Genomic DNA, 12,827 nt, shown 5'->3' on the forward strand with positions numbered 1-12,827 from the left:
TCACAACTTCTCTTAAAACTTTCGTGTTTGGAAAGACTGTATCAGGAAAAAGAAAAAAACCCTTCAGTAAAAATCTCCTGTGTTGTGTTTCTGGAGCTGGGAAGCTCAGTACAGACCCAAGGGTAGGCAACTACTGATGTGTCAGCAGGCTACAAAAGGTCATAGCCTCCTCCACACAAGGTCACAGAGGAAACCATCAGCAGATTAAATGTGCCCATCTCATCTTTACTGTGGAACCCTTGCCAGCGAACTATGCAATGCATACAGGGAAGCCAAGTTCATGTCCTAAGACCATGGCCAGAGCAACCAGTTTAGAACATCAGTGCTGCATCAGCCATTGTCCATGAAACCGCAGCCTTCTTCATAATCAGACTCTGGCTCTGGGGACACTGCTCTGTATGGCAGAAAAATGTGATGGGTGCTGTACCCACCATTACTGCAGTCATACTCCATTCTGGATGACACAGCCTCATATACCAAAAGCGTTTCCTTCTATTAGTTATAACAGGGAAAATCTGTGAACTAGGGATATGACTTCATATGAAAGTCATCATGAAAATCCAGGGGAGTCCCTGAGGCCAGGATTTGGGGAACGAGAGAGCGAGACTAGGCCTTGTCTGGGCTCTGGGACATGGTGGCTGGGACTGCTGACTCTCCTAACCTTTGCAGGATGTGCAATAATAAAGTCCCTGCCTTAGATGCTGAGTACAAGGTCATATTGGTACAGAAGCAGAAGCTCGGGGAAAGCAGACACAAACTTAGCTAAGAGTCCACAAACTCAAGGGAACCATAGTGTTGAACTATCTTCTGTACCATGAGGTAAGGCTCAGATTTAACTGCACTTTCAAAAATATGTTTCCCTGAATTATCAAAAAAAAAAAACACTCTAAATTGAAAAATAAAGAAACCTCAAAAGCCTGACTTTACTGAAATTGTGAGAATTTTATAACTGCCTTAGAGAAAAGAGAATTTCCATGACAAAGTAAAACATAACAGCTTGCCTAATAATGGTGTCATTGCCCTAGGGCTCCCATCAAATCCATTCAAGAAGAAATTCAATTTATAAAGAAATAAAATGATTTTTTACAATTCTTTTCAAGTAACTTTTAGGTGTAACCTGCTGTGGCCGCCGCCGCCTGGAGCCTGGAGTGTTGGCCTGGGTCACCTCCACCATCACGTGCTCTTCTCTCCCGAGATGACTGGGGCTGCCGGCCACCAGGGCCCCTGCCAGGCCCACCTGGAGCAGCATGGAGTCTGCGTGGCTGCTGAGGTTCACAGCTGGGGGAGTGTCAAGGCAAACTACAGCACAAGAGGGACAGGCCTGGACTACACCCCCTCGCCCCAACCCTCCCAGGGAACACCCATCTCGGGAGGCACACAAGGAAAGGAACGTCCAGGCCATCCCTTCCATCTACCCTGCCTGCTCCTGCTTCTTCAGCCCCTCACTCCTGACACACGCTATTGGTTTTGTTTTCTTTAATTGTGTTTTGAATCATCTGCTTTAACATCTAGCTGGTGTCTCGCATCCTACAATCATCTCTGCTACCACTCTTGCCAGCCAGAATAAAACCCCTGTCCCAGTTCCTGGACTCATGGTGAGCAACAGACAGGATGGCCTCCTGAATGAACAGATGAACTAATCCACAGCCATGCCCAAATCCTAAGGTGGCTGGTGAGAAATCACAGGGAGAACTGAACAAGAAATCCTAAACCGGCTAAACCAATGAAGTCCATTGCCTTGAGAGGAGGGAAATCCCTTCGAAGCTTGTGAACGACTGAATCAGGGAAGTTATAGGGAAAAGATGCTCCTTCCTCTCAACATGTAACCCTCATGCTCTTGCATCCCCACCACAACCTGGCCCCTTCACTCCTACACCCTGCACTGGTGTGCTGCACAGATGGAAGGGTCTGTGCTCTCAGGCTCCCTCTCTCTGTGCCAGCTGACTCTCACCTCTGCTGCAAGGTCTGGGGCCCACGCCAGGGATTCTAAACAGGAGCTAGCCCAGATATCTTGCTCCAAAAGAGAAAGCTGCTGTAGGTGCAAAAAAATGATTCTCAAAATGATCTATGTTTTATGTGAGGTTTCAAAAGTCTTAGCAGCAGCTCACTGATTGCAGGACAATTCAGTGACCAATTCCTTTACTCTTCCTTAAAACCCTTAAAGAAACAGGTGGTTTATGGAGCTGACTTGGGAGAAGGCAGAACTTCACTGTTGCCAGGGTGTTTACGGGATTTAAACAGACTGTTGGGGAGTGCCAGTGAATAGTTAACCCTTTTTTAAAATTCCCCTAGCAAGACGCACTGTTTGTTTGTTTGTTTAAGTACAAAAATATCCTGACAAATAAAGTGTTTTTCACTCTCTGACATAAATCACAGCAGGATCCTCTATGACCTACCTCCCAGAGTAATGGAAATGAAAGCAAAAATAAACAAATGGGACCTAATTAAAACTAAAAGCTTTTGCACAACAAAGGAAACTATAAGCAAGGTGAAAAGACAGCCTTCCAAATGGCAGAGCAAACAAAGCAACTGACAAAGAATTAATCTCAAAAATATATAAGCAGTTCATGCAGCTCAATTGCAGAAAACTAAATGACCCAATCAAAAAGTGGGCCAAAGAACTAAACAGACATTTCTCTAAAGAAGACATACAGATGGCTAACAAACACATGAAAAGATGCTCAACATCACTCATTATCAGAGAAATGCAAGTCAGAACCACAATGAGGTACCATCTCACGCCAGTCAGAATGGCTGCTATCAAAAAGTCTACAAACAATAAATGCTGGAGAGGGTGTGGAGAAAAAGGAACCCTCTTACACTGTTGGTGGGAATGAAAACTAGTACAGCCCACTATGGAGAACAGTGTGGAGATTCCTTAAAAACTGGAAATAGAACTGCCACATGACCCAGTAATCCCACTGCTGGGCATACACACTGAGGAAACCAGAATTGAAAGAGACACGGGTACCCCAGTGTTCATCACAGCACTGTTTACAATAGCTAGGACATGGAAGCAACCAAGATGTCCTCCAGCAGACGAATGGATAAGAAAGCTGTGGTACATATACACAATTGAATATTATTCAACCATTAAAAATAATACATTTGAATCAGTTCTAATGAGATGGATGAAGCTCAAGCCTAATATACAGAGTGAAGTAAGTCAGAAAGAAAAATACCAATTCAGTATACTAACTAATATATACTATACTATACTATAATTCCATATATATGGAATTTAGAAAGATGGTAATGATAACCCTCTATGCGAGACAGCAAAAGAGACACAGATGTAAAGAAGAGACTTTTGGACTCTGTGGGAGAAGGCGAGGGAGGGATGATTTGAGAGAATAGCACTGAAACATGTATATTACCATATGTGAGATAGACTGCCAGTCCAGGTTTGATGTATCAGACAGGGAGCTCAGGGCTGGTGTATTGGGATGACCCTGAGGGATGGTATGGGGGGAGGTAGGAGGGGGGTTCAGCATGGGGGACACATGTACACCCATGGCTGACTCATGTCAATGTATGGCAAAAACCACTACAATATTGTAAAGTAATTAGCCTCCAATTAAAATTAATATTTTTTAAAAAAAGGAAGTGTTTTTTTTTTCCAGCACTGTTTCCTATATTAGAGCTGAGAATGGGCAGCCAGCTCTCGGCTAGAAAGCATCTACCCACAGCTATGCTGCTACATGGCTTCCAAAAAGGACAAAAGGCAAACAGAAGTCACAGATGAGGCAGGATATAGTAGGGAAAGGCCCAAAGAGACACTGATGATTCTGCCACACTGAAATTATTCCTGTCTTGGTCTTTCCCCAAGGCAGACACATGATATGTATGGAGTGGGAAAAGATATTTCAGCACAGAAGAAACTTTAGAGACCTTGCAGAAACCCAGGAGATGGATCAGCACCCTCGAAGGCTAATATCAGAGAAGCAGAGGCTTCTTCTAATAATGTAATGAATGTTTATAGGGCTTCCCTGGTAGCTCAGCTGGTAAAGGATCTGCCTGCAATGCAGGAGACCCCTGTTCAGTTCCTGGGTGGGGAAGATCCCCTGGAGGAGGGCATGGCAACCTACTCCAATATCCTTGCCTGGAGAATCCCCATGAACAGAGATGCCTGGTGGGGTACAATCTTTGGGGTTGCAAAGAGTCAAACTGAGCGACTAATCAGAGCATAGCACATTGCAAACAAAGAGCAAGGAGGATGGAACAAGGTCTTTGTCCTTGTGGGGGTGTCACTCCCTAGAAGGAAGATTAAAACACACTATGATTAACCACCACTCAAATGGAGTGCACATAAAATCCAAGGGACACTGGACCACATGTACCTCTGCCCTCCTCTCCCTCTGTTTTTCCAGATGCCCACATTGTGCCTGGGAGTCAAAGCCCACTGCAATGTTCTGGTGTCAGCAGTGACTTATGGATCCCAGCAACTTGGACCTGTGGTCAAACCCACCCTGCAGGCAGCTTTGATCCTTGCCTTCCAGCCATTCTGAAAGGTCTGCTCTGCTAAAGTCATATCTTGTCTTTGCCTCAGAGGCCTCCCCCAAACCTAGAGAACCCCACTATCTTTTAAGATATTGCTCAAGCTCTCCTCTCCTTAAACCCTTCCTTGTTATCCACAGCTTGAGAGGATCCTCACTCCTGCCTGTGTCCTCTGTAGATCAGGCTTACTCTGTTAAAGTGCTCACTCACAACATACTCTTGTCTGTTTTAGATTTTTCTCCCCCCGGTCTAGCTCCTCAAGTGAAGAAACTACATGCTATTCATTTCTCTACTTCTCTGGAGACCAACATGATTCTAACCACATTTTATGTCCCCAAAACATCTTGGTCTAACTAATAAATATCCGTTTTCAGTATCATCCTTCAAGTCCTTTGAACTTATACCAGAGTCCTAGCCAGACCAAATCATGGAAGAGAGAAGACAAAGAAATCATCTTCTTCCTCTGTTGTATCCAATCATGGTCCTCTTGCTTTTCCCATTACTCAAATCCATGACTCAAATTTAAGCCGTCTTTCCAGCAAGTAATGCTCAAAATTCTTCAAGCCAGGCTTCAGTGATATGTGAACCGTGAACTTCCTAATGTTCAAGCTGGTTTTAGAAAAGGCAGAGGAACCAGAGATCAAATTGCCAACATCCACTGGATCATCGAAAAAGCAAGAGAGTTCCAGAAAAACATCTATTTCTGCTTTATTGACTATGCCAAAGCCTTTGACTGTAGGTATCACAATAAACTGTGGAAAATTCTGAAAGAGATGGGAATCCCAGACCACCTGACCTGCCTCTTGAGAAATTTGTATGCAGGTCAGGAAGCAATAGTTAGAACTGGACATGGAACAACAGACTGGTTCCAAATAGGAAAAGGAGTACATCAAGGCTGTATATTGTCACCCTGTTTATTTAACTTCTATGCAGAGTACATCATGAGAAACGCTGGACTGGAAGAAACACAAGCTGGAATCAAGATTGCCGGGAGAAATATCAATAACCTCAGATATGCAGATGACACCACCCTTATGGCAGAAAGTGAAGAGGAACTAAAAAGCCTCTTGATGAAAGTGAAAGTGGAGAGTGAAAAAGTTGGCTTAAAGCTCAACATTCAGAAAACGAAGATCATGGCATCCAGTCCCATCACTTCATGGGAAATAGATGGGGAAACAGTGGAAACAGTGTCAGACTTTATTTTTCTGGGCTCCAAAATCACTACAGATGGTGACTGCAGCCATGAAATTAAAAGATGCTTACTCCTTGGAAGGAAAGTTATGACCAACCTAGATAGCATATTCAAAAGCAGAGACATTACTTTGCCAACAAAGGTCCGTCTAGTCAAGGCTATGGTTTTTCCAGTGGTCATGTATGGATGTGAGAGTTGGACTGTGAAGAAGGCTGAGCACCGAAGAATTGATGCTTTTGAACTGTGGTGTTGGAGAAGACTCTTGAGAGTCCCTTGGACTGCAAAGAGATCCAACCAGTCCATTCCGAAGGAGATCAGCCCTGGGATTTCTTTGGAAAGAATGATGCTAAAGCTGAAACTCCAGTACTTGGCCACCTCATGCGAAGAGTTGACTCATTGGAAAAGACTCTGATGCTGGGAGGGATTAAGGGCAAGAGGAGAAGGGGACGACAGAGGATGAGATGGCTGGATGATGGACGTGAGTCTCAGGGAACTCCGGGAGTTGGTGATGGACAGGGAGGCCTGGCGTGCTGCGATTCATGGGGTCGCAAAGAGTCGGACATGACTGAGCGACTGATCTGATCTGATCTGATCGAGCTTGACTTGACCCAACCCCACTGTGAGCACCAGGGCCACTCTCCTGGGAGTTCCCAGCTCACGGTCTTCGTACTGTTCTTCTAACAAGCATGACCATCTACTCTGGTCTGGTGTTCTCAGAACAGAGAACTATATCCTGAAGGCCCATGCATGATGGAAAGAAAGACACACAAGCAAAGTTCTTCTGAACTGCCAGCAATGTGCTGCTGCAGTGCACGGAACAAATCTGTAAGGTTCACCTAAACTGTGGAGACTCTCAGGCTTCTCCTTCAGTTTGCTTCAGAGCTCATCTAATATTGGGCTCAGAAGCACTGTCCAGAACCTCCTCCTTGACCAAACTTGAGTCAGGATCTTCTGAGCCCTCTTCTCAACTAGGCCTTGACCTTGGCCTGGTGAGCCACCGAATAGGGATGCTAACATCTTCTAGGCTCTTCTTCTTCCATGAACTCCAGCAAGTTCTCACAGGGACAATGAGTGGAATGGGGAGATCCCTAAGAAAGCCTGAATTTAATAGGGAAGCACATCAAATCTGGAGCCCAAGAGTACAGCAGAACCCTAAGAGCTGGGGGCAGGTAAAATGAGAAAGCAGCCCTACCCCTGAAGAATGGGTAGGAACAGTGCAGGGCCTGGCAGGCAGATGAAAGAAGGCTGAGAAATTCCAGGTGTCTGGGGCACTGATGGTTACCATGGCAACCATAGACCACAAGACAGCCAACATTTAATTGGATTTACATAACTCCCCCTGGCCCATAGAAGTTAAGGTGAGTTCACCTTCAAGCTTAAAACTTCATCTCTGCTATGGACTGAATGTCCATGTCCTCCTCCAAGGGATCTTCCTGACTCAGGGATGGAATCCATGTCTTCTGCGTCTCCTGCATCGGCAGGCAGATTCTTTACCACTGAGGCACCTGGGAAGCCTGGGTCTCTAAGGAAATAGCTGAAAGTAAATGAGGTCATAGGTTGAGGCCCAGATTTGATAGTATCAGTGTTCTTGTAAGAGACAGAGAGCTCTCACTCTTTACACACACACACACACATATACACAAACATAGGAGACATAGCAAGAAGGCGGCCGTCTGAAAGCCAGAAACAGAGTGCTCACTAGAAACCAAATCAGCCCATCCTGACCTTGGATGTCCAGCCTCTAGAACTGTGAGAAATAAATGTCTGTTGCTTAAGTCATCCAGGTTATGGTTCTGTTGTAGCAGCTGAGACCTACAAAATGGCAAGAGATCCCAGAGGATAGGAAACCAAGCAATCATCAAGCTCAGATGACACTGCCAAGGAAAGAACCAATGAACTTAAAGTTAGGTAAAGAGGAACCATTTAAGCTAAGACATAAGAGGTCAGGGGCTGGGGGTGGGGTTGGGGGGACAGAAAGAGCATCCAACAGCCACAGAAAGCTGGGCCTTAACTAAAATACACTGTTTGCTGTCACCTTTCCATGGGGAATCTTCCCACCACCCACCCACTGCTGTCTCACTAAAGCCCCCTCCCTTTATGTTCTGAAGCCTTATCTTTCAACAAACATCCTGGAGGAACAAAAAACACATGGGGAGTAATCATGATTGCTTATGCTGTGACCTTGAGCAAACCATCATAACAGTTCTCAGGTCTTTTCACTTTGTGACTCAACCACGGGTGACCGTCCATCTCAAAAAAGGTTCAGATACAGTAGCTTTCCAGCGGTGACACAGCCAGCAATTGCCAGAGCTTTCCTTGATCTGGATACAGGCTAAATAAAATCTGCAACAATCAGAAACATTTAATGATAGATTTGTGGTGTGACAGCAATAGGATTTAATAACTTTGATAAGAGCTGAAAATAGGGTTATGATAATTGTGCTGCTTGATGTATCCAAAATTTACCTACTTACTCTGAATAGTTTTTCTGAGATATTAAAAGATAAAATTCTGATCCATTAAACTATTTTTTTTTGCTACAATGGGCCTTGATTATTGATATTTGACAGTTTTAAGGATTGACTGCTGCTGCTGCTGCTAAGTTGCATCAGTCATGTCTGACTCTGTGTGACCCCATAGATGGCAGCCCAGCAGGCTCCCCTGTCCCTGGGATTCTCCAGGCAAGAACACTGGAGTGGATTGCCATTTCCTTCTCCAATGCATGAAAGTGAAAAGTGAAAGTGAAGTTGCTCAGTCGTGTCCGACTCTTCGCGACCCCATGGACTGCAGCCTACCAGGCTCCTCTGTCCATGGGATTTTCCAGGCAAGAGTACTGGAGTGGGGTGCCATTGCCTTCTCCAAGGATTGACTACTGCTGCTGTTGCTAAGTTGCTTCAGTCGTGTCCGACTCTGTGCGACCCCATAGATGGCAGCCCACCAGGCTCCCCCGTCCCTGGGATTCTCCAGGCAAGAACACTGGAGTGGGTTGCCATTTCCTTCTCCAATGCATGAAAGTGAAAATGGAAAATGAAGTCGCTCAGTCATGTCTGACTCAACAGTCCCATGAACTGCAGCCTACCAGGCTCCTCCGTCCATGGGATTTTCCAGCCAAGAGTACTGGAGTGGGTTGCCATTGCCTTCTCCATGAAGGATTGACTACCCAGCCCTAAAATTAAATTGTCAGAGGAGGGCAAATGTGGTTTTCCTGTATGGAAGAGTAGGGAATACAACCCATATGATGGCAAGAGTTCACACTGTGGAATTTTCAGAGCACCTTATACACCCTCAGAAACTAAATTAAAGTGATGATGAGATAAAAGATTACAGAGGTTCAAAACAAATTCCTCAAACTCTGTTTTGGTTGTGTCCACAAAACACCAATATTTCAATTACCAGAAGAGTGAAGACCAGACACAGAGTTCAGGTGAGCTCACAGGGATCAGGGGAGACTTGGCCCAACCATACCTCCCAGTACACCCTTGAAAATCCAGTACACCCACCCACCAGGCTGTGCTAAGCAACTGGGTCTTCAGAAACACACAGTTGTTTGAATAGGAAGTAGAGAGGCAAATTGGTAGCCAAAAAAGTAAACTCATGAAGTTTTCAGTTCATTGTAATTGTTTTTAGCCTAGATTTCCTTTCTGTAGACCCCTCCTCTCCCCCATTATGGGTTATTAAAGAGTTGCCTGTATTCAATTCAATTCAGCCAATATTGACTTCGTGCCCACTTGCTGTCTGAGATGCAACATTGTTCTCTACACATCACACTGAGAAGAGTCTTGTCATGCACTATTCTCACATGCATAGAACCCCAGTCCTCGTGCCCACACACACAGATAATGAAGACCATGTATTTACAGCTACACATGGTCACACACGTGCAGTTTCCAATCACAAAGGGCACCCAGCACAGCTGTCACCACCGGCTGCCTGCTAAGAAGAGCCATAACCACACCAGTCCTGGAGTCCACAGGGCACAGGTATGGAAACACTACTCACCCACCCCTTCCTTGCTCACAATCTCATATCCTGTCACATCCTGGGGTCTCTCAAAAATGGCCCACACAAAGTATCCTATGCCAATGCTAAAATTAGATAATAATTATTAACTGCAAAAATAACTCCCTAGGCACACACACAAGCTCAAAATGGTCACAGACCACAAAAGACCTACTTGTCCCACAGAGGACTGCACACACACAAACACACAGGCAGACATGGATCCTCATATCCACATGCACACACACAGATTGGGTGGGGGGAGGCTCACAGTTGCTCATTCAGCAAATGCATTTTAAGTGCCTATAATGTGATCTTGGCTAGTGCCACATCAGGGCACATACCACACAAATGCTGGCAATGACACTCATGACACCTCAAGTCAGAGGAGCACTCAGGTTGCCTCCAGGGTTCTAGCTCTGCAACCATCCCTGGGGATGCAGGGCAAGTAAAATCAGAGCAGTCTCCAGGGAAGAGGCAGACACAGAACTTCACTCTCTCCCAAACAGCTGGGCGCCACTCCAAATGGGCACTGAGACATTCCTAGGGGCAACCATGACTGCTGGACATGTCCCAACACAAATAAAGAGTGCTTACTGCATGTAGTTGAAAAGAGAATTTGGCAAGCCACTTAAGGTAGGGATTAAGACCCCGGGGCAAGCTGCCTTCTACAGACCACAGCCAGATCCTCATGGTTTCCACTGTACAAAGTAGGACAAAAGTAGAGGAATATTGCTAGGGGCGGGACTCCCCAGCTACCTCCAGACTGCCATCTCACATCCCCTCAGCATCTCCTCCTAAGAAATGTGTGTGTGTCCCACACCTCAGGTGCCCTTCTACCCAGCCCGAAACACCCAGGGACTCTGCTAAACAGACCCCAAGGCTCAGCATGCCATGGTACTCACAGAGCACAGCACCACAAAGACAAATAAGCCCGTGACTTTTAGCCACTGTACACAGCACCTGCAAGAGAAAAGACAGGTCCCAGATCACGCTGATGGCAGTCTTATTTGCATGCACCCACAAAGGTCAAACCTCAGATATCTGCTGAAGCCTTGGGTAATGTCCATCTCAAAGAATTCCACATAGAATTCTTTGAGAATTCTTTCTATAACATGATATGAAGGAGGATACTGCTGAGAACACCAATGACCTGTTGTAAACATACAGCTTCATGAGAAGCAGTTCAGAGGAGGTTACAGGAGGAAACAAAATTAAACCTGAATGTCTGAACACATCTTCTTGTCAGAGATGCTGAAGTTCAAGATTTGGGCCTCTTCACTAGCTTTTTAAAGGCTCTGGTTTTCTGGAAACAAGCTTTATCTTGGCTCTCAGATTCATATTTATCAATTATTTTCCCTTAAGTTTTCTGGAAGGTAAGAATATGGATTTGATCATTGAATAAACATTGACTGAGACATAACCAAACAATTCAAGAAAGAATTTGCAGTGTTGTAACTGGTTGTACCAGCAGAATCCTTTAAGAATTCCTTAAGAGATAATTCAACAGACAATCCAGCCCTCTGTGGACCCCTGATAGTCATCATTACACACTTCTTAATTGTGACCCTCAGGCCTTTGGGCAAATATGGTCCTGGCAGCCATTCCTGGCTTACCTCTGCTCCTTTCACCTCCTCAGGGCCCACCAGACCCCATCTCCTGAAGATATTATCACTGCCCAGTTGCTGGAGAGTGCTCTCCCCTGGTTGCTTCCCTAGGGCAGGCACTGGGGTATTTGTGCTCAGCCCCTGCCAACGTGCTCAGCCCCTGCCAAAGATAAGGTGCTGGTATACAGCCTGTGCTTGACACATGTTTGTAGAATGAGAGAAGAAAGTCTATATTGGAACATCTTTTTCGAAATCTTTCTGATCCTTTCAAAATGGCAAAACCTTGTTCTGCATTCTTTTAGATTTAATGAATTTGATGAATAATTATATCATACTTCCAAATTATGATCAATAGTTCCTATTCAAATGGGAATAAAAAATATTTCTTTTTAAAGCATGAAGCATTAATTGAACTATCCTAAACACAAATGTCTTTCTACATAACTGACACATACAGCAGAGCTGACCATCCAAAATAGCTTTTACAAGTTTCAACAATAATGTGTAGTACTTTCGAGACATGTTAAAAAGAATGTCACTAAATCTTTCAGTTAAATGGAAAGTTGGAGGCAACTACTCTATGAATCATAGAAGATAAAACAACTACTGAATGTGAAGGCTTAAATGTACTGATCCCATTTTCCATGCCACAGGATACTTGAAGAACCTCACATCCTCTGGAGTTGTGAGCCAGCATGCTGGAGAAGGCTGTAAACAGTATCAGGGCTTAGCATCACGGTGAATGACAGGGACCAGGAACCTGTTCACATGCTTTCACATAATTCAAATGATTTTAAAGAAGATTAAACTGGATGAATATTTTCCACACCTATAGCTAAGACCAGTCATGGTAAAGAAACTACACATGGCTAGAAGTGAAACCGTTAGGTGTCTTTTCAGGGGGCTCCAAAGAGCTCCTCGTCCTTTATGTCTCAGTGCAGAAAGAATTCAGCGAGAGATAAAGTAATAGATATAAGTGATGTATTAGAATAGGACATTTGTGAGGCTTATAAGTGAGTGGGTGAGACAGTGTCACACGCTGCGAACTCAGTGGGCCATAGTTTTATAATCAAAGGTAAAGTGAGGAAGGGGAGAAGACATCTTTGTCTTTCTTGAGTAAATGTCAAGCTTCCACCATCCTCCTCCAGGTTGAGCAGGGGAGTTTTTCTTGTCTGTATATGATCAAGCTAAATTCACAAATTATTATATTTTTATGTGTGCAGAGAGCATGTTATTGAACTCACTAGGCAGGATGGTGTCTCATGCCACCATTGTTTTATTGTTTTGAGGCATGTCTTGTGCTTCTGTTGCATGGTTTGTTGCTAAAAAGGTCTGCTAGGTTTTGGTTTTGTGGTTAAGCAAACATGCTTTCTTGAGTAATCATTAAAGTACAGGAGTCTCTCACATTTTTTCCACTACATTCCCCAAGTGGGATTTAATTACCTACATCGTCCCTTCACTCTATCCCTATCAGGAGGCATGGTCGAAAAGACATCTCTAAGCATTGGTGGGGGACCTGGGGTCACATTCCT

At 44.6% G+C, this 12,827-nt stretch overlaps 1 protein-coding gene across 3 annotated transcripts in view; it reads right to left on the reverse strand.

Moving 5' to 3' along the window:
* Nucleotides 1–12,827, reverse strand: part of OCA2 (OCA2 melanosomal transmembrane protein) — a 285,968-nt gene that overhangs the window by 219,362 nt on the left and 53,779 nt on the right. For all 3 annotated transcript variants that reach the window (XM_027554353.1, XM_027554352.1, XM_027554354.1), the window contains exons 5-7: nt 10,594–10,651; nt 7,960–8,032; nt 1,118–1,278 (exon numbers count right to left, since the gene is read on the reverse strand). In XM_027554353.1, the coding sequence (XP_027410154.1) occupies nt 1,118–1,278; nt 7,960–8,032; nt 10,594–10,651 (292 nt within the window). The remainder of the gene's footprint in view (nt 1–1,117; nt 1,279–7,959; nt 8,033–10,593; nt 10,652–12,827) is intronic.

This window comes from Bos indicus x Bos taurus, chromosome 2 (assembly GCF_003369695.1).
Source record: "Bos indicus x Bos taurus breed Angus x Brahman F1 hybrid chromosome 2, Bos_hybrid_MaternalHap_v2.0, whole genome shotgun sequence".
Lineage (NCBI taxonomy): Eukaryota > Metazoa > Chordata > Mammalia > Artiodactyla > Bovidae > Bos > Bos indicus x Bos taurus.